The 22,829-nt window shown below is 37.0% G+C and overlaps 1 protein-coding gene across 1 annotated transcript in view; it reads right to left on the reverse strand.

Moving 5' to 3' along the window:
• Positions 1–22,321, reverse strand: part of LOC149019369 (disease resistance protein RPV1-like) — a 34,792-nt gene extending 12,471 nt beyond the window's left edge. The window contains exon 1 of the mRNA XM_089153394.1: positions 21,784–22,321. Within this exon, the coding sequence (XP_089009520.1) occupies positions 21,784–22,286 (503 nt within the window). The 5' untranslated portion in view covers positions 22,287–22,321. The remainder of the gene's footprint in view (positions 1–21,783) is intronic.
• Between the last annotated feature and the right edge of the window lie 508 nt (positions 22,322–22,829).

Raw genomic sequence — 22,829 nt, forward strand, 5'->3', positions numbered from 1 at the left:
CAATCATAACACCCTCAGGCATGAGAATCACCCATTAACTCATCACACGCGAAAAGGGATCAAACCGGGTCAAAAACCCCAAACTTTTATTTTTTTATAGCCAACTATAGCCAACTGAGTAAGAAAACAAAATACAACGAATTGAAGATAATTTTTTTTTTTAAACCAACTGTGTAAGAAAGAACACAAAACAAATTGAAGACTTTTTTTTTAAAACCAACTGAAGAAGAAAACAAATTGAAGGCGAAAAGTTGCTTTTTTTTGTTAAACAAGTGTATAAGAAAAGCAAACGGACCGATTTGGAAAACAAACAATTTTTTTTTTTTGCCCAGTGAACAGGAAAAGAAAACGGACCGAATTGGAAATATTTTTTTTTTTTTTTTTTTTTTTTTTTTTTTTTGGACCGGTCAGATGAGCCGGTCACATGGTTATCTGACCGCCCATTCGACCGCCTGCTCACTGGAAACCAAAAAAATATTTCAGAAAAGGGACCGGTAGCATGGGGCGGTAGGATACCTGTTCAACCGCCTCAAATTTGGCGAGTTGACTGGGCCAAAACTCAGCCGAGTCAGGGCGATTCATGGGTGATTTGGTACTGAGTCAACTGGGACCGGTTGAATAGGTCCAAAAAGGTAGCGGTCAGATACGATCCGACCACCCTATCCGACCACCTACTTCCAACTCACACCTTTTACTATTCACGACTCAGAGCCAACTCGTTTTTCACTATTCATGACTCAGAGCCAACCCATTTTTCACTATTCACGACACGGAGCCAATTTCAACTCGCTTTTTACTATTCATGACTCAGAGGCAAGGTTCCCACTTGATTTCACACTTCCACAATGCTCCGAATTCAAATTCGTCGACGATTTATCCGCGGAAGCGCACGTAATCTTCAAATCTAGCCCATTTATTCAAGATTTCACTTCCGTTTCTTGCTAGATTCAAAATATTCTTGCACACTCACCTATGGAATTTGAATGCTACCAAAATGTTATGCATTCCAAAATTACTTAGTAACATTCCTGTGCATTTAAGCTCAAATTCACATCGCATCCATCCCCGTCTACACAATTTGTCGAAAAATTTCCATATTTCAAGAAAAACTTCATATTTTCAAGAAATCTCATATTTTCCTTTCTCCTTAGCTCATTTCCGCATCGTGAGTCGAAACACTTTACCCAAGGAAGGGCACCAGGATCACACCTCCTTGATGCAAACCTTCGCCACCTTTGCTCCAAATGAGGGCCATCCCATTGATCTTTCTTATATCTATATAGAGAACGACGATTACTGAGCCAAGAACTCTCAGGGTAGTGAACTTGACTTTCGGGCGTCTCTTGACCAGAATCTTCCTTCATCAATACAAGCCTCTACCACCACTACCTCCTTAGTACTGATCCCCTGGTCACATCTGATGTTCATTTCGATTCCCGAACTTTATATTTCGGCTTGTAAGAGATTAAGGATTTTGTTTTATTATTAGCGTGATTGTTCACGCTCTTTCACTTTACATTAGGGGTTGTAATATTTTATGACTTATGCTCTTTATCGTTTCATATAGAATATTGTGTCTTGTTTGATTACTAACACTGTGTGGCTTTGGATTTAATATCATTATTGTTCATTATTCGAGTTAGCTTCATTATGCTTCTCTAAATCACTGTTGGTTTCAAGTTAGAGGTTGTACCTATTATTCACACCTACTTTAGCTAAGTCACTTATGGATCGGTGACTCAAGATGCTCCGCTATATAATATATAGTTAACATTGTAGGCGAACCAAGAGCTTTGATACCACTCTGTCACACCCCACCCAGCCGGTTTTCGGACCCGCCCGAATACCCGTGGGGCGATACTCTCCGCAGGATCTCGGTTCGCGGCCAATCCATAACAACAATATTATATAGCATAATCCAAGAGCAAGAATATAAAAGAAAGTAAATCTAAGGTTATTACAGCGGAAGTCTAAAAATCAAACGGCGTTCTAACAACGGAAAAGGAGGAAACAACCTAAACTCAACCCAAGTAAAGGAAACACCAAGCCTCATAATGGCTGGAATCCAAAATCACAATCTGCACAAGTACACATCCCATCATGCATCTTCGTATCCTAACGTGCCGGTCCCACATAGGACTCTACCGGCAGCAGACTCTCCTAGTAATATGAGTCGTCACAACCTGCAACAGAGTCTAAAGAAAAGACAATATTCACAGAGGATGAGTTCCACAGAACTCAGTGAGTCTAACATATCATACATCATGCATTCATCATGTACACATACACACATTAGCATATACAATCGATGAATAAAAGAATGAACACGAAGATATGACTATAACTTCTACCATGCAGTCTCTACAGTAGACACGCTTTAAGATAACACACCAGCCTCCTCTGGGTAGTCTCATCACTCACCCTCAACAAGAGACGTCTATTGGGTTCACCGCGGTAGTTGGGTCCTGTCACATCAACCATGGCTGGGGATTAGGTCAACACTCTCTCACATCACCATTGGCCTGAGAACTGGCGCGTGTCAAGGATTTACTCTAGCCCAATGCAAAGTCACTATGTCTCGTGCTACATGTGATCCGGATACCTTTCCTCATGCCTAAGCGCCCTTTTGGTCCGGTATCGTTCTCACCTATGAATGGAATCCTCAACGGGAGGCATCTATTGGATCCCATTCCTTAACCCTGTGGTCATCTACATATGCTAGGGTGGATGCCGTCATGTCCCCTCACGCCGCCTAACCGCCGTCTTTTGGGCGATCACGAGGTCCGTTCTAACACATGTCACTATACCACTGCATGATACCGTGGGTCTGTTTGATGCACACAGAACCCCATCCACTGATATCACGGGTCACTCGGCTTCAATACCCCTGCCGAAAGGGTAGTAGCACTCACGGGATTCTTAACCACATGCATCTAGACAACCACACCGACTATGAAAAGTGCTCCGGACATCGAGGACAAGTGTCCCATACCACAGCCGCCGATAACCCAAGCTAGGAATACCAAGATAGGTAAACCCCATTTCACAGTCACATACATTTATATGCATCAATCAAGTGAAGTAACCAATCACATAATCACATACAATTTACCTTTAATCATTCAATCGAAATACAAGATGATACGCAGGATTATCGAGATTATAGAAGGTAATGACAAATTATCATTCAATACCACATTATTCACAGTCCAAATACACAATGATATTACATAATATATGCGATGTTATCCTCACCTGTTAATCGAGAATTCACGCGCAATCCCACAAATTCACAAAATTAAGGAATGCCCAATACCCAATTAACCTAGCAAATAAACAAGCTAAATTAGATTTAATTCGGGATTCAATTTGAACACAAATCAAATGTGGGTTAACCGGGTCTTAATTCTAGTCCAACAAGGTGGGTCAACTCAGTCCCAAAGCGACCCGGTTAACTCGGCGGGCAGCTCACCGAGTCAACTCGGTCGAAAATGCTCGGTTTCTCACGAGGTTCAAAGTAGACGTGCACAACAGCCGTGCGAACCTTTCTACGGAGTCAGAAAATTATTCCCCTCAACCTAAGCCCTCCAATTTCACATTTAAATGAAATTACCCATCAAAAACCTCATGAAATTGGGCCAAAATTAGGTATGTTGAAGCAGACTTACCTCTCTACGCGATCATACCTCCAAATCGCGATTCCGCACCGTCGAACTACACAAACTCTTCCTCCCCAAGCTTCTTCTCCTCTTCTCTCTCCTCTCCCACGAGCTCTCTCCCTTTAGAAAACCAAAATCCCGAATTTGGTTCAATTGGGAAAGTTAAAAAGCTTTTAAGAGGTTAAATGACCATTTTGCCCTTCACTGAAAAAGGACCGGTCAGATAATTTATCTGACCGCCTCCATCCGACCGCCCCCATATCTTCTTCATCCGAAGGCCGATCGCGATGAGCTTCGGAGGGTAGGTACCTTACACAATGACCAACTCAATGGTATAATTTATTTGAGATTTGAAGTCCTCTTGCATAGGTTTCTGAGCACACCAAAATGTCATTTTAATGCCTTAAGGAGTACTTTTCTCTCTCCTGGTGAAGTCAAACAAAGTTGCCCAGGTCTTCATCACTGTCATTCAAGTCCATAGGATCAATTTTTGAACTTTTCGGCTCAACTCGGATGGTCAAGAGTTGACCTCATCCTGAACTTCGGGTACACGGACCTGAAATGCCGGGATATTAGGTTAGGATTTTTAGGGTTCTCACACCTTATGACCTATACATGTTTGTTTAAGGTGGTTTAGGTGATTTTGGTCTTGATCTCTGATCTCTTCACTCACAATATGTATATTTACATGCTTTGATGTGTTATGACTTGAATGCATGAGTTAGCTACTATAGTTCCACTTTCTTTACATTGTATGACTTCTGTAATTACAGTAGGTTAATCATGTTGTGATTTACATACTAGAATTGATTATTGCATGATGTGAATGTGAATTGGACTACAATGTGATATATATGGAATTATGATATGATGTGATTGCCTAGGTTGTAGTTGTGGAATGGGAAATGCCCTTTCGGCATTTCTGTCATTGGATACCAGTGGAGGTGGTATGGGACGCATTCCTATGGTGCCCTTTGGCGCTTTCCTTGACTACCGGTTGACATACCTAGGATTGGTCTAGAAGTGTTTGGCTAGAGAAAACCCCTGTCATATCTGACCCTATTGGAAGGGGAATTGAGACCGAGTGACCCATGGCAACAATGGAGATTTGTGGGTGCTCAAGACCTTAACCAACCCGTGAGAGGACTCAAATCACATTGTAGGGGCCATTCATTGGTAGGGTCGCATTTAATAAACTTGGGCTCGTGGGCGCTCGAGATTGCGGGAAGCATGAGAAGACACGAGAGCTTCCCATTTATTATTTTTGGATAACCAATAGGGTTACGAGTCTATGTCACCGAGAAGGAAATGGTAACTCTAGGGGGAAAGATACCGGAAAGGATCGCGGGAAACGAGGAATGGAAGTATCCGACCCTAAAGTAGATGACTTGCATTGGGCTAAGATTTACCCTGACACGCGCCAATACTCAGACCAATGGTGGTGAGCGATAGTGTTGACCTAAACCCCAGTCATGAAATGTTCGGAAGGATGCCTTGGCCCAATTACCAACAGAGAACCCAATAGATCGGGAAGGTTGAGGGAGAGTGAATTGAGACATACCTAGAGGAGTATGGTGATTTATTTTAATGCGTGTCTGCCAGTAGAGATCAGCATATATAGAGTTAGAAGCATGCTTACATTCATTGATGTCATTGCATTTATGGTTGCTTTGGATTGTGTGTAGATGTCTATTGTGATTGAACTACTTGCTAAGTTCTTTTGAGCTTACCCTTTGGGGGATATATTTTTAGATGCTTTTGCAGGAACGGAAGAGAACTCGTGCTTCGGTACGGAGGACCCTTCCCTACACGGTACAGCTACGGAAGTCATTGGAGAAGGTTATGACCAGTGGTGTGACCGGTACACCGGTATGGACCACACTGATGGCTCCTATTGACAGTAGTAGGCATCATTTTGTTTGCCGGTAGGATCGTGAGTTAGAATTTGATCCAAAGTTGCATGAGCATAACCCTAAGGCGAAGAAGATGAAGACTAAAGAAGAAGAAGAGCCTATGGAAGAATTTGATTAGTTTACTCTTTGTTCTTCTAAACTTTTATTTTTATTGTAATAGCTTAGACTTACTTTAGAATTTCAATCTACCTTCCGTGCTTGTTTGTGGGGTACATTTTTGCTATACTCTACAGTTATTCTTTTTGATTTGGTATCTTTTGTTCTGCACTCTGATATTCTTTTTTGATCCTTCTGTGATCCTTCTATTTCATTTCTTAAACTACTTGAATACAATGTTTTATTCTTGCTTTTGATTATATTATTTTGCTATGTGGATATGATCGCCTTAAACATGATTTTCAGGGCTGTGGATCACACACTCGGGTATGCCAGAAAGGGTACTTGCTAGGTGGATGTGACAGCAATGATCCTTGGTTGGCCTCTCTTCCTTTTAAGGGCATAAGTAGCTCTCCTCTTACAACCAGCTCCACTTGGGTGGGGGAGTTAATTAAATGGGAAGAGACATAATGGGACAATCCCCTTATCCAATCCCTTTTTAAACCCCATTGAGGTAGAAGCCATTCTTACTATCCCTCTCTTGTCTATAATTACTAATGATTCCTAGATTTGGTACAAAAATAGAAATGGCAAGTTTTCGGTTGAATCTGCATATTACCAATGTCTGGTTATGGAAAATGCTCAAAGTAATACTGCTTCATCATCTACCCATTATGTTTTTTGGAATCAAATTACATATCACCACCCTTCCTAAGATCAATCATTTTCTTTGGAGAACTTCTCATGAGGAAATTGCAATTGGTAGTTCTTTATTTGCTAGAAGAGCTACTCTTGCTCCATTATGTTTGATGTGTGGTTATAGTGTTGAGAATGTGGGTCATGCTCTGTTCTTTTGTCCCCATGCAAAGCATTGTTGTGAACTTTCGCCTCTTTGTATTAATGTGGATGAGTTTAGAGGTGACCATTTTCATGATTGGATGGAATTTGTTAAATTAAAATTTAAGGGATGTGGGATATGGACCAAGTAAAACAAATTTGGAGTGCTTTCATTTGGTGTATTTGGAATACTAGGAATGCAGCTATTTTTTGTGGTATCGATGCTTCCATATATTGTACTATGAATCACTTCTCTTTCTTATTTGAAGATATCCAAAATTTCTTGAATACTACTCAGGTTTCGGATCATCAGGAACAACTTCCTGTTGCACATCACTTAGGAGATATTGTTTGTTTTCAAGTTTTTGCGGATGGTTCTTGGGAGAGCAACACAAGAAAGGGCGGGAGATGGAACTTCTAGCTGTGAGAGATGGTTTACTTCTTGCACTTTCCCTTGGGATTTCTCATGTCCAAGTGAACTCGGATTGTCTTCCAATCATTTGGCACTTCAAGCCTTTAGTACTTCCTTAGACTGGTCTAGTATTAGTCTAGTTTTTGAAATTCTTCGGATTGTTATGGACTTTAATGTGGTTCCTTTTAATTTTGTTTGTAAGACGAGTAACGTTTTCGCAGATTTTCTTGCTAGGGGAGCACATTGTCTTTCCCTTTCTTGTTCATGGTGGAATGTCCCATCTTCTTTCCGATCTCTATGCATTTCACCACTCCACCAAAAATTCCCTCTGCCCCTATCGTACTCCAGCTTGGTAGTTTCCATCACTTGTCTAGGGTTGAGCCCTGGGATTTGACAGCGGACTTGAAAAGCCACCTACAGACACTTTCTGCCCAATCATTCCAGATAACGCTTGCATCCTCTATATTACCGCGGCTGTTGGCACGCTTATTCCCCGGATACCGTCATTGCTTCTTCTCTGGTTGCCGTCCAAGTTTCCTGGCTTACACTCTTTTACTTAATTATATGCTTTTTAGTTCTTGACCCAAAAAAAAGGATACAAAATATGAGCTAACTAATATGAAAACCGACTATATATATATATATATATATATATATATATATATATATATATATATATATATATATATATATATATATATATATATATATATATAGTTGGCCCAAGGGGGATGGGATAAGGGAAGGAAAAGGTGCGGAATAGAACGGAGGATTGAACCACAGACCTCCTTGGACTTCATGCCTCTAAATAAAGGCTGCCACCCAATGCGCTAGAAGCGCACCCACGAAAAAAACTGAATCTATGGTGAACATATTTGATCAACGGTAACTACCAGTAATACTCCGTCTCAAGGTGGAGCATCCAGGTCATGAATGCCCAAGTTGAATTTTAGACGTTGAAATTGATCACAACCAAGGGACTTGGTAAACAAATTCATGAGTTGATCAACAAAAGTGATCTTTGCAGTTTTAATCAAACCTTGTTGTATTTTATCACAAACGACTTGATAGTCTATCTCAATGTGCTTGGTGTGTTCGTACAAAAATGGATTGGCAGAAATGTGAAGGGCTGCCTGATTATGACAATATAGGAGGATGGGCATTTTTTAATGGTAAACCATGTGAGATAGGAATGAAAACCATGTGATTTCACAAGTGGCAATTGCCATGGCTCTATTCTCAGCTTCAGATGATGAGCGAGATATAGTAGATTGCTTCATTGTTTTCCGAGAAATTGGACTAGAACCAAGGAGAATGCAATAGCCCAGATGAGCAAGATATAGTAGATTGCTTCTTTGTTTTCCAAGAAATCATACTAGAACCAAGGAAAGTGCAATAGCCCATTGTGGAACATCGAGTCAAAGGGCAACTAGCCCAATCAAAGTCACAAAAGGCATGTAAATGTAGATTTGGTTGAGCATGAAGAAAGACATATTGTCCAAGAGTACCTTTTAATTATGACAATAAACGATGTGCATCATACTTATGTGGTTGTCTTGGCTAATGCATAAAATGAGTTAATATGTTAACAATATAGACAATATCAGATCTGGGGACAATGAGATAAATTAAGCCACCAATAGAGCGACGATTGGTGAGAATGGTGCTTGTGGAACTTGGAAAGCTTTAGATTTTGTTCCATTGGAAAATCTCTGGGTTGAGAGCAAGTCATGCCACTATCATTGAGAATGTTAAGAAAATACTTTCTTTGGTAGAGGGTAAAGATGCCAATGAGAATTTGCAACTTCTATGACAAGAAAGTGTTTTAGAGTTCCAACATAATTGGTATGAAACTGCTCATTGATGCGAGTTTTAATAGCTTGCAGTAAAGTAGCATCAAAACCTATTATGATGACGTCGCCAATGTAGACTAGAATGTAAACTGAAGCAAACTGTTGAAGAAAAACAAACAAGGAGTGATCAACTTTAGATTGAGTGAAACCAAAACCAAATAGGGCAATTGATAACTTGGAAAACGACTTCTACAAATTGCAAACAATATTCCCCCATTGACATTATCCATGTGGTTGTATCATGTATACTTCCTCAAGAAGATCCCCATGCAGAAATGCGCTATTAACATCTAATTGATGAACTGGGCATCCATGAGCTATTGTAATGGTAAGGAGAACACATACAAAGACATTTTGCGACAAGGGAAAATTATCATGGTAATCGATGCCCTTAATTTGTATATATCCCTTAGCAACCAAACGAGTCTCATTGCTCAATAGAACCATCAGCCCCAAGCTTTTCCTTTGAAAACCCACTTGGATCTAATACCTTCTTGCTAGGTGGTATGGTACAAGAGACCAAGTATTGTTGCGGGGTAGAGCGAGAATCTCATCCTGCATAGCATCATGCCACTCATTGTGTTTCATGGCTTGGGCAAAACTAGAAAGCTCAATAGTGACAGTTAGAGTAATGAGAAAAGATAAGTGAGAAGGACAAAACCAATGGTAATTTAAGGAACATGCAAGGGGATAATGCGTACCTTGACCAACAGCTGAAAACGAATTTTCTTAGGCAAAAAGGCAAATAGTAATCTTTTAAATTACTTGGTTTGTGACGAGTGCGTGAAGGGTGTGTAGAAGGATGAATTGGAGAAGTGGTAGTAGTCATTGGTGGAAGGTATACTCACTATGGATGGAGTCAGTGAGAAGATTAGTGAGGGCGGGAGTGGAGGTTTGTGTTGCAGGAGGAGGATATGTAATACAGTAAATTGAAGGGGGTTAAAGAAAACACATAAGATGGCGAGGTCATAGGTGATGAAGGTAGGGGGAAATGGCCTCATGAAATACATCATTACAAGAAACATTGATGGCTTTTGAGGAAAGGTCATTAATTTGCAAACCCTTTTGTCCATAAGGATTCCCAACGAAAATGCTAGGAGAAGCATGCCAATCAAATTTATGTTTGATGTTTATATTTAGACCAAAACAAAGGCATCCAAAGACTTTGAGGAGAGAGAATGTAGTTTTTGGTTCAAAGGATTTCATGAGGAGTTTTGTCTTGGAGTATAAGTGTTCGTAAGTAGTTAATTAGGTTGGCAGCAGTGAGAACTCCTCCACTCCAAAATTGAAAAGGTAAATTTGCTTGGAAATGAAGGGCTTTATCAATATTTAGAAGGTGGTTGTGAAATCATGCACCAACCCTAATCCGAAAATCTATGTTGTAGGTCCGAAGACCCGAAGCCAAGGTAGAAGACAGTTGTGGACCATCTCTGTTGAACCCATTGACTCTGACCTTGAACCAATGGAAATTAATAGTGAAGATCCCATCTTGGAAACCTTGTTTGATTTTGAAAGGAGATGTAGTCTAAATGATGATGGACTTGGAAGGAATTCGACCAAGGCAAGCCTCGGGCAAAATTGTTTATTTTTGGAAGTTTAAGGTTTTGAAGTTCTATTTATATGTTACTTCGGACTAAACCTAAACACTTTGCCTGGTTAACTTCGGAGAACGTGAGAAGAACCCTAGAGCCTCCTCTTCGAGCTCAAGGTTGATTCCAAGTATCAAAGTAAAGTTCCTCCATTGATTCTTCTTATACAAGGTTAGTATTCAATCCTATACTTAATTGATTTATTCTCTCTACTGTTTCTACTACTTGTTTTGATTGTGAGGAAGGTCTTACACTACTGTAATAGCCTAATCTCTAATCCTCACAGCCTTAGAGTGAATTCCCATTCACTCTATGTTTTCCTTGAGCCATATGGTGTTATTCTATGTTTTGATCTAGCATGAGACTATGATTTACTCTTAATTTAGTTATTTGATCTTAACCTATGTTAGATCTATCCCTAAGTTGTTTTCTATGCATGATCTATTGTTCTCTTACCTTTAGAATGAATCCCATTCATTCTAACCTTTCCGTGAGAATCCACGGATTAAGCCTATTAGGTGATTTATTGGATTTCTATTCCAAAGGCCTTGTTTTATGTTTAGATCATCATAGAGTCTCTATATGTTGTTTTAGAACTTTTATATTAATTTCGAAGTGTTCCGATGTGATTTGATGAGTTTTCGACCAAAGTTGGAAGTTACTGTCCGTACATAGAATGCTTGGTTGAACCTCTTGGTTGATCCAATCGACCAAGGCAATTGACCAAGGGTGTGCCTGACAGCAACTTTTCTCCTTTTGAACTCCGTTTGGTCTCCGATCATTAGAGTTTGATCCTTATACTTTCTACGTATTTGTTTAGGGTTATTTTGCTGATTTTGGACTTGCCCTTTGATCATTTTCTTGGAGTTTGCGAAGTTGGAATATAAGGTGAGTACGTTCACTCACAATATGCACAAATGCATGCTTTGATAAGTGAGGACTTATATGCATGTGTTAGCTACTATAGTTTTACTCTTTCTATATTGTCTTACTTCTGTAATTACAGTAGGTTAATCATAACATGATTTACATATTGTTATTAATTATGAATAATGTGATTGTGAGTTGAACTATATTGTGATATTTATGAAATCATGATATGATGAGATTGCCTAAGTTGTGATTCGGGAATGAGAAATGCCCTTTTGGCTTTTATGTCATTAGACATTAGTGGAGGTGGTATGGGACGCTTTCCTATGGTGGCCCTTGGCGCTTACCCTGATTACTGGTTGACATACATAGGATTTGTCTAGATGAGTCTGACTAGGGAAAACCCTGTCATATCTGACCCTAGTGAAACAGGAATTCAGACCAAGAGACCCATGGCACCAATGGGGATTGGTGGGCACTCAAGACCAGTAACCAACCTGTGAGAGGATACAATCACATTGTGGGGGCCATTCATTGGTAGGCTTGCACATGATAAGCCTGGGCTCGTGGGCGCTCAAGACCGGTAACCAACCCATGAGAGGACATAAGAGTTTCCCGTTTATCATATGTGGATGACCAATAGGGTTAAGAGTCTACGTATCCGAGTTGGTTGGATCCATAGGAAACGGTGACTCTAGGGAGGGAGATATCTGAACTAACTGCATAGACACAAAAGGGAGGCTATCATACTGAAATGGTCTGTCTAGTGCACGGAAGGGAGATATCCGACTCCGAGTAGCTATAACTCAGTAGATGACTTGCATTGGGCTAGGTATTACCCTGACATGCTCCAATACTTAGATCAATGGTGGTGAGCGAGAGTGTTGACCTAAACCCCAGCCATGGAATGTCCGAGAGGGATGCCATGACCCAATTACCACTGGAGAACCCAAGATACTGAGATGATTGAGGGAGAGTGATTTGAGACCTACCCAGAGGAGTATGGTGTTGTATCTTAATGCGTGTTTATCGATAAAGACTAGCATACTTAGAGTTAGAAGCATACTTGCTTTCACTATCCCATATCATTGCATTATGTTTGCTTTAAACTGCTTGTAGTTGTTTATTGTGAATTGAACTACTTGCTGAGTTCTTTTGAGCTCACCCTTCGGGGATATGTTTTTAGATGACTTTGCAGGAATGGAAGAGATCCCATGCGCCAGTATGGAGGACCCTTCCTTATATGGTACAGCTAGGGAAGTTGTTGGAGAAGATTATGATCAGTGGTACGACTAGTACACCGGTGTAGACCACACTGATGGCCCCTATTGATAGTAGTAGACATCGTCTCATTCGCCAGTGGGATCGTGAGTTAGAAGCTGATTCGAAGTTGCAGAAGCATAAACCCCAAGCGAAGAAGATGAAGATTGAAGAAGAAGAAGAAGAGCCCATGGAAGAATAGAGCAATTTTCTTTCTGTTCTTAGTTTATTCCTGATGTAATAGCTTTAGACTGACTTTAGTTTTGATCTACTCTTCTGCATTTGGACCTATAGAGTTATTTTCCGCTACACTTTATAGTTGTTTTCTCTGATTAGACTCTAATGATATTTCAAGATTATTCTCTTTGATTGATTAATAAAGATTAGACATTGATTATTCCTTGCTCATGATTGTGTTATTGCGTTATGTGGTTATATGGTTCCCTAGACTTTACCATGGGACTTGTGGAATCACACCTCCAAGTATTGCAGTTAGAGTACTGGCTGGGGGGATGTGACAGTGATAGTGTTTCAGCTCCACCACAGCAATTTGTTGTGGGGTGTCAACACGGCTAGATTGTTGAACCACACCTAAGAAACAAAAAAAGTGAGGTATCCCTACTGAAAAAATATTGACGTGCATTATCAATGCATATTTGACAAATTGAGCCATTGAATTGAGTTTGAACCATGGCGAAAAAAATAACGAATTAAGGATTTAGCTTTAGACTTATAAGTCATTAAATAAATCCATTTGCTACATGAATAGTCATACATCATAGTAAGGAAATATTGATCCCCAAAAAGCTAGTAGATATTATAAGGACCCCAATTATCTAGATGCTCCAATTCATAACATGATTTAGTAGAGATCATACTAGAGGAAAATGGTAAGTGGTTTTGTTTTGCTAGTGGGCCCCCAGTGCAAGTGCATTTATTAGAAAGAAAAATATAGTAGTATCTGAATTCTTGAATTTATGGGAAATGGAAGAAAACAAGCTAACCAAGGCGCTAGTGCCAAATATCAAAATGGGAACTGGGGGTAGTCGCAAAAGCCATGGGAAGGGATGATTCTAGAATATAGAGACCACAAAATCTTTTACCTCTTGCAAATGTTGTCTTCGTCTGTTGGTCTTGAAAAAGGCAACAATCATGAAAAAAAATAATATGGCAATTGGATTGGGTAGTAAGTTTTACTAACAAACAACAAATTGTATTCAAATGACGGGACATGTAAAGACATTAGATAAGGTAACATTTGAAAATAAATTGTAACTGGTACATTAGACCCATTAGGTAAACAAATAAAAGAATGAGGAGTTAATGGGGTTTAAGATGAAAATAGTTTAGAGTCTGAAATCATATAGTTAGTTAATTGCATTGGTATCAATTATCCAAAAAGAGGAATAAGACAACGACATAGAAATACCTGTGAAATTAGTTAATGGGTCTAGATTACCGGTAGGAAGAAGAGAAAGAAGCTACTTGATTCACTTGTTATTGTAGGAGGGACAGAGACAAATGCTGCTAGTTCGAGGAGTGAGACATACTCATATCAATATGTTGAGAAGAAAGATGTCCATGTGGTTGAACCATCATGTTGCAATGCCGTGGTTTTGAGAATGGTAGGTTACGATGATTACTATCGTTATTGAAAGCCAAGACGGCGGATATTCATGTTGAAAACAGTGTGAATTAGAATGGGTATCTATATCACAGAAATTACAGTGTTGGCTATTGCCGTGGGAACACCACTAGAAAAACATTTGTTGGTGTTGTTGGTGTAGTGGGCATTTGAGGAGATGAAGGGTGAGGATCAGTTAAGCTGACACCATGTTAACATTTCCTTTGACTGCAATAGAATGACTTACATTCAGGGGAAATTTTTATCACTTCCCCATACTTCCTTTTTATTTAGTCTTACTTTCCTCTCAAAATTTTTACCTTCTGATTCCCCTCAAAAAATAAACTCTTACTCTACTTCTTTCTTTATTTTTTTTTTGGGTAGAAACTTTCTTAATATTTTAAAATGGCCAAATTACCTTGTATTTTTGTGAAATGCCCTAGAATCCTAACCCATTGTTTCATGTCTAAGAACCTGGAGCTCGAGTAGACAACAACTCTGGACCATCCAAGTTGAGCCCGAAGGTTCGAAATTGAACCTATAGAGGTGGATGACTACGAAGAAGACCCAACCACTCTAATAGAGCTTAAGAGGAGAGAGAAAGTCAATCCAGAAGGCATTAAAAGAAGATTTTGGCATGCCCAAAAATCAGCTTTCGCATGAAGGAGATAGAAGGTCGGTTGACTGGAGCCGGTTGCACGGCTAGATCGATCGTTCCCTACCTAGATTTGGGACAGTTCTAGGATTTTGGATTTAAAACCCTATTTTATGTTTCTCCTACCTCATAAACGCATTGTTTATGCTAGAGGGAGACTGAGAGCTTGGGAGTGGTGACGACTTTGAAGTTTGGTGGGATTCTTGCACGTGGAGAAGTGCCGAAGCACGATTCATCGTAATAAACATGTGTAAAGGTAAGACAATCATGAAACCCCCCCCCCCCCTTTTCCAACAACTTTTAAAGATATTTATTGAGATCAAATGCAATGTTGTGATGGTTGTTGATATTGGGTAGTAATGAATGCTCAATCTTGTCTCCATTTATGTCTCCCAACCCCTTTGAATGTTGGGGTTCATGCAACCTTTTGCATTTGAGACCGATTGGAACTCTTTGAGATGCCCACAGGTGACTCTCTGAGGGCCAAATTGGGGCTTTTTATTTGGGGACTTGTTGGGATGATTGAAGGGTGTTTTTGGGACAATACTAGTGTCCCATTGAAGTACCAAAACCCCAAGTGAGTTGATTTCGAGAGAGGTTCGAAATTGACCAAACTTGGTCACAACCCTAGGGTGGGCGATCAACTAGGGGTGGTCGACCGGCCCTGGTAGGCCTATCCAACGACCTCCTGGTCTGGGTGTGTGTTTTGGCCCTTTTGATCCCCGATTGATTCCCATTTGAATTTTTATGTTTCTAGGATTATTTTGGACTATTTGCACTCTTCTATTGTGAGGATTTCTTTGGAAATTGGAGATCAATCTTGCCTTTAACAGGTGAGAAAATACATTGTCATATCTTATGTATTTGATTTATTCTAAATTCTCATTTATATCGATGTTGTATATTTATTATGAAATTGTAAGACTTTGCACTAACGGAAGGTAATATGATGTTTATGTTTATTTACTATTCAATAATATGAATGATAATTGTGAACATGATGTATTTGGATTGGATGGTAGGACACAGTCCACTTATATTCATATACTGAGTGGGGTTGTGGATTCACCCATTACCCTGGTGACTTTACATTCACTCAGACCTACTAGGTACGTAGTCGATAAGTGTCTAAATGTGTTGGATAGGAAACCCTCGAGTACCACCACCCTTTCAACAGGGATATTGAAACCGAGTGACCCGTGGTGGCAATGGCTGGATCATGTGTGCATCAAGTAGGCCCACTATCATCATGTGATGGAAGAGTTGCATATATTAGGGTTGGGTTCATGGGGCATCCAAAATACGGCTTGAGTGCCGTGAGGTGACATGAGAGGCATCCACCACAAGATATGTGGATGACCATAGGGTTGAGAAATAGAGTCCAATAGATGCCTCCGATTGAGGATACCATTCCTAGGTGGAGAAGGATACTGAACCAAAAGGGCACTAGGCATGAAAAAAGGTATTTGGACCACATGTAGTACGATACTTTATGGCCTTGCATTGGCCTAAGGTTGTCCCTAACATACTCCAGTTCTCAAACCAATGGTGATGTGAAAGAGTAGTAACCTAATCTCCAGCCATGGTTTGATGTGACTTGGCCCAATTATCGCAGAAATGTCGACTAGAGACTTCATTGTTAGAGTTAAGAGCATACTTGCATACTCATGCATATATATATATATATATATATATATATATATATATATATATATATATATATATATATATATACATCAATTGTTTATTGAAATGTGCGATGGATGCATGATATACGATCATGTTGACTTCAAGTGGAGAGTACGTCGCCGCCTAAATTCTATGAGGGAGCGACAGGCGAGAATGCGGGGGCACATGGAGACTCGTGCCCATCTTCGGATTGCTTCTATGTAGTCAAGTACTATTGAGGTAACGGTGACTCTTATAAGATTGTAGTTGCCATTGTGACCATTTGTTATATTCTTCTTATAGAACCAATAGATGGTGACGCTACTTAGTCTTTTGAGCCTTTGGAAAATATAGACTTTTACTGTTGAACAATTACTTTTCTTAAACTCAGATATTTGACTTGGACTAATTTTGGATAATGACTTTGAATTCAAATCATAGAATATTTGTAATAACTTTAATTTTATGAGTTTGATTTGATACTTCAAGCTTTCTTGCTTATGGATTATTCTATGTTGTATTATTGTTATGGATTGGCACTGAACCTAAATCCTGTAATGTTATCACCCCCACGGGTATTAGAGTGAGTCCGGATCTATCTGGGTGGGGTGTGACAAATTTTGTCCTTTTAACTAATTAAAACAATTTTTTAAATCAAAATTTTTCTTCCTTTTCTCATTTTTTTTTAATAAAAATCCATGGTATGGGATTAGTTGTGTTTCTATTCCCCCCCCCCCCCTTTTATGGAAGTCTTTTATTTTTATTTGATGGATTCTTATAAAATAGGGAGAAATTAAAAAAAAAAATCTAATCTTTTTTTTTTTTTTTTTCCTTCTGTCTGAAGATGGAAATTTTATTAATGAAAAGCTAAGGCAATAAAGATCTCGTTGAACAAATAAATAGGTCAACGCCAACATATTCTCAGTATGATTAAAAAAATCCTAGAACGAATCAAAAGAATTCTAAAAGTAAAGACTGGACATCAGATAATATGCCTAAATAGCCCAGTCAATAGAGACATTTGTGTCATTTAGATGGGAGACGATTGGTAGACAATCTAAGTAGATAGTAATCGTTGTCAATTGTAGCACTATGGCAAAGAGAATGGCATCTAATCATGTTTATTGGGTTCCAATAAAAGAATGAGGAAGAAAAAAATATTAAAAAAATAAAAAGAAGTAAAAACAATTAAGAATCAAAATAACTGATTAAAGAGGTAAAAACAAAAGATAATTTGGCCATGTTAAAATATCAGCAGAGAACGGATAGAAAGCACCGGGTGGAGATGGGAATATATAGTAGCGGTCATCTACAGTACCATAGGGATGGAAGAATTAACAATGCAGATGCGTGGAGGCAATTTTGGTAGCAATCCAAGCGGGAGTGGACAAAGCTAAAACGTTGAAGACTGCGATTCAGAAAATATGGAGCAACAATTATGACCTGTTCAATTTCTTGCCTAAACCCACTAGACCATGGCCAATTAGTAATATTCATAGACTAGTAGTTGTGGCCAAAGCAACAAAACAAGTTAAGTATTCTATATTTGACTACCCCATGCTCTAGGAAATTTATGTTTGTTTTGTTAAGGAAACAACTAATCGCCGTAACGTAAGGATGGAACCAAAAGCTCTATTATGTAACTGCTCTTAAGTAAGTTTTTATTTTTCCTTATCAAAAAAACATATCTCAGCAGAGAAGGAGAAGTAAACATTTACTTTTTGAGGGATTCAAAGGTGAAACTTTTGATAGGGAAATAAGAATAAATAGAAACTAAGTAATAAGGAGAGAGAGAAATTTTCTTTTACTTTAATAATAAAATGAATACACATACATAATACTACCAAAAAAAAAAATACACATACAAAATAGTGAACAATACCTCAATGGTTAGCTTAACAACTAATTCCTAGAATTATGCTAACTTATCCCAAATTTGATTTTAACGTTTTAATAGAAAATACTAGGGGTGTCAATTTACAGCCTGAACTGTTAAAACCGAACCGAATCAGAATGAGTTGTGTTTGGACTGAGAGTGGCAGAGCCTGCACCAACCTGAACCCAAATCGCAACCTGTTATATGGTTTAAAGTGTTTAACATTAAATATTGTTTGAATAATCATATTATCACTAGGTAGTTGGTATAGACTATCAGAAAAATTGAACATGAATTCAAAAATCAAATAATATTCTACTACTTATAAGAGACAATTAAAAGAATTAAGTAGGAATGTCCAATTGAATGTGCAAAGTTTGTTTAAATTAAGTAAATATTTATCAAGTATGAGAATGTTGATTAAGTATGATTATATTTATCGAGAGGTATTTCTTTTGCATATCAACTAAATACCAACCGAAAAAAGAGACGAATTTCATAGAAGAGGAAGAAAAAAAAATCAACATTTTCACAAAACAAGAAGCCAATTTCAAGATGATCAATCATAGCACAAGTTATAATTTAAAAGGGTTTTTGGTTTGAAGATTTGTTTCAGGATTATCCAATGGAGCCTAAGGAATGAGTTTTCAGTTTTTATGTTACTAGTTATTATTTGAGTTCTTGATTTCTTTAAGGTGTGTGGGATTTCTACAACATGGAATGACTTTTCATTTTTTAATGAAAATTGATCAATAGCAATTTTGTTTCTTATAGAATTTTGGCTCTTGTTATAGGATGCTCGACTATTTATTCTTATTCTTTTTCTTGATACCATAAATTAATAGTCTAAACCGCTAGTCAACCCGAGTATAGACCGTTAGCACAAACCGTTAGTTAACCCGAACCCAAACCGCAACAAATCGAAACCAGTCCGAAACTGTTATTTTGCTAACGGGCCGTGTTTAGGCTAAGTATTTTTTAGCCCGAAACTGTTAAGCCCAACCCAAAACCGCTCCAAACCTCAACATTGACATCCCTAGAAAATACAAAAAAGATACAAGATATGAATTAACTAATATTTCTACCCTGAAAAAAGAAAAGAAAAAGAAGAGTAAACTAATATGAAAAACAAAATATATAATGAGCCTTTTTTTTGGGTAAACATGGTGAGCATATACAAATTTCAGTTTGGCCAAATATAAAACATGGTGAGCATATTTGATGCAACGGTAACTACAGAGTCTACACCTAATAGAATTATTACTTTTCTTTTGTATATTATTTTTTGAGAAAACTGTAGATGCACCACAAAAGGAATGGTAACAAGTACAGACACCCTAAGAATATATCAAATTAGCAGAGACACCCCCAAAAAATCTCTTAAATTTATACAATGGTATATTCCATTAGCAAACTTCATTCAGTCATAATTAGATAATCTCATAATTTATAAATTATCTCTAATGTCTTGTTACTTTTCAATATTATCCTTAACCCTTGTCTATACTTTGGAAAAATTCCCTTGATCTATGTATTTGAAAATTTTTACTTCATAAGGTTGCTTAAATGGGTCTTAATTTTTAAAATATTTAGTTACTACCTATTTTAATGTTTTTCCATTTCCGTCTAATAAAAATTTGATCTTAACTACCCAAAATATCATTAAAAATTTTTTAAATTTTTTTTTCAATAACTTATTCTTAAATTTTAGTAACAACTACGCATATTTTCTTAAAAAGATATTTAACCAATTTACTGATCTACTCCAATAATTCTAGTCCTCATACTATATTTAAATATTTCTTAATTATTCTTATAATTTTGTTACTAATCTTCATGCATTTTATTTACTTGATAATTCACTCCCTAAAACAAATAAAATGGATAGCAAAAATCGTTTCATCATTCAAATTAATTTTAAAATATATTGTTGTAATTTTAAAATTATTTTGAATTTTATATTATTTATTTTCTCAAAAATTAATATATAATGGAAAAAAAATTTGTAATTTTTTCCTAATTTGAATGTTGGCAAAAAGTTAAGGGTAACACTATAAAGTCATAACACATTAAAGGCAACTTAAGAAATATGAAATTAACTAACCATGACTTAACAAAACTTGACAACAAAATGTACCATTTTGTAAATTTAAGAGACATTTTGGATCTCTCTGCCAAATTGATATATTCTTGGGATGTCTACTTTTTGTTATTCATTTTGAGATGTCCCTAAATTTTTATTTTTTATTTTTTTCTAATATTTTTTGTATTTCCTAGTTATAATTATTTAGCAAGCTAATTTATTTTTAAACTAATTTCTAATATTGCATGCCATCATGGTCATCTACAACAAGTATGGCTCTCATTTTGAAATCATCCGTTTTTTGGATCTTCACTACACTGAATTTGAGACATCGTGGAAACCTGAAATAGTCAGAAGTTATCAAAACTCATTTTATGTTACTAGTAAAAAATCATGTGCAATGTACGTGGGTATTTGTTAATTTTTTAAATAATTATAATTATGTTGATCACTTGATTGGATTGTTATCTACGCACCAAATGATAGGAGTTTATTGGGTCTATCCATCCAACATCTTTATTTTAATGTTTGCATGTACTATTTTTATTCTATTCAAATACAGCACCCCGTTTACTTAAAAAATTATAAATAAATCAGAAAAAATTAAAGTGATAAGATATAGTAATAAACTATTTAGAGGTGACAATAAACCTTTTTTTTTTTTTTTTTGTAAACAGGTGACAATAAACTTGAAGGTAACAATTTTGATGGGATTCTTAAACATGAATGCAAAAATTTTACCTTCAATGATATACATACAATTTTTATTTATTCTTCCTTTTTAAGGGTTGTTTAAACATTGTTGAATTTTAAGCATGAATATCAAAACGCATTCTTTATTTAGTTCTAATGAAATTAAGACTAATGGGTTTTAGCATGAATATGTAGAGATATTTAATTCGAATTTTACTGGATATTACTAATAATAATAAATTGTAAAGAGTTAAGTTATATATTTTTTTCTTTTCTTTTTGTAAAGAAATGATTGGATTTATTGGTGGGCAACTGAGACCATTGAGATCTATGCAGGAATATTAAAAATCGCTTACTTTGGATTTTAGTGGTGAGTACATACAATCATAATAAAAAAAAATCAATGAGAATATAGATTACATTTTAGACATAATTAATCATATATTATTAATGAATGATTGAGGATATTTTTTAAGAGTAAGTATAGGTTTCCTCAATGAATATTTCATGCTTTTGTAATAATAATAATATGATTTTCCTATTAATTCATTCATATATATATATATATATTTCTTTATACCATACAACTAATGCAAATTGGTCATATGAATAATCTAACTTCATTTGGTTAGTGATTTATCATGATTTTGTGGAATACTAATTGCAAGTGAGTAAAATATAACTGTAGGACTTACGTTTCATTCTTGACATGCCAACCGTCCAATTCTCCAACCTCTTTCATTGCATTCTTCCACTTTTGCACATCGGATACCATATTGATTTGGTGTTGCTTAAAGGCTTCCTCATATTTCCTTTTTTGGCCTCGCACATCCCTTGGCTCGATTTTGTAAAAAATGGGCATGACTATCTGATCTAGTGTTCTTCTGCATTCACATATATGGGTTAGCTCTTTGAGACACCACTTACTTGATGCATAATTCTCTGAGAATATGGGAATTGAGATCTTTGATTGTTGAATTGCAGTGAATAACTCTTCTTCAATCTTGTTTCCTTTTTGAAGTTCTTCAGAATCCCTGAAAGTTTGGATTCCACTTCCTACTAAAGCATTATAGAGGTGGTCGGCAAAATTGGTACGAACGTCATTGCCATGAAAGCTCAAAAACACTTCATAATTCATCTTCGAACAAGAACTAGTTGATGATGATGGTGAACAGAAGCTCTGAGGAGTTACTGACATTTTTTTTTGGTTTAAATCAAATTGCTTGGACAATGAGTCCCTTCAAATCTGAAGTTGCATACCAGAATTTAGGCGACCTTACGAATATTAAAGGAAACGATAACAAAGATGCTTTTGCTTTTAGGGAAAGTTCCTACCACTTTCTTTTACGCATTACAAGAGTTTAATCACTTTCTTCTACCAAAAAAAAAAGTTTAATCACTTTCATATTTTCACATGACTTTTAGGTTTAAAATTGATATTCTTTTGCGACATCACATGGCTTTGTCTGTGTTGTTTAAAAACGTGAAAGATTCTTATCACTTTCTTGAGTGTTTGTAAGAAATTTCTTGCATTGACTTGTCCATTCTTTAACAAATCTTCTATTAGTCTTTTTTTGTTCTTTTTTGTTTTTTCTCTCTCTTTTTCTTTTTCTTTTTCTTTGTCTTTGTCTTTTTCTTTTTCTTTTTCTTTTTTATTTATTTATTTTCTTTTTATTTTGCTTCCGGATAAAATTTGATTATAATTCAATAGTCACCTGACTTCTAAAATCAAAGCTGAACA

This window comes from Hakea prostrata, chromosome 4 (assembly GCF_041222555.1).
Source record: "Hakea prostrata isolate BN-2017 chromosome 4, UWA_Hpros_2, whole genome shotgun sequence".
NCBI classification, from domain to species: domain Eukaryota; kingdom Viridiplantae; phylum Streptophyta; class Magnoliopsida; order Proteales; family Proteaceae; genus Hakea; species Hakea prostrata.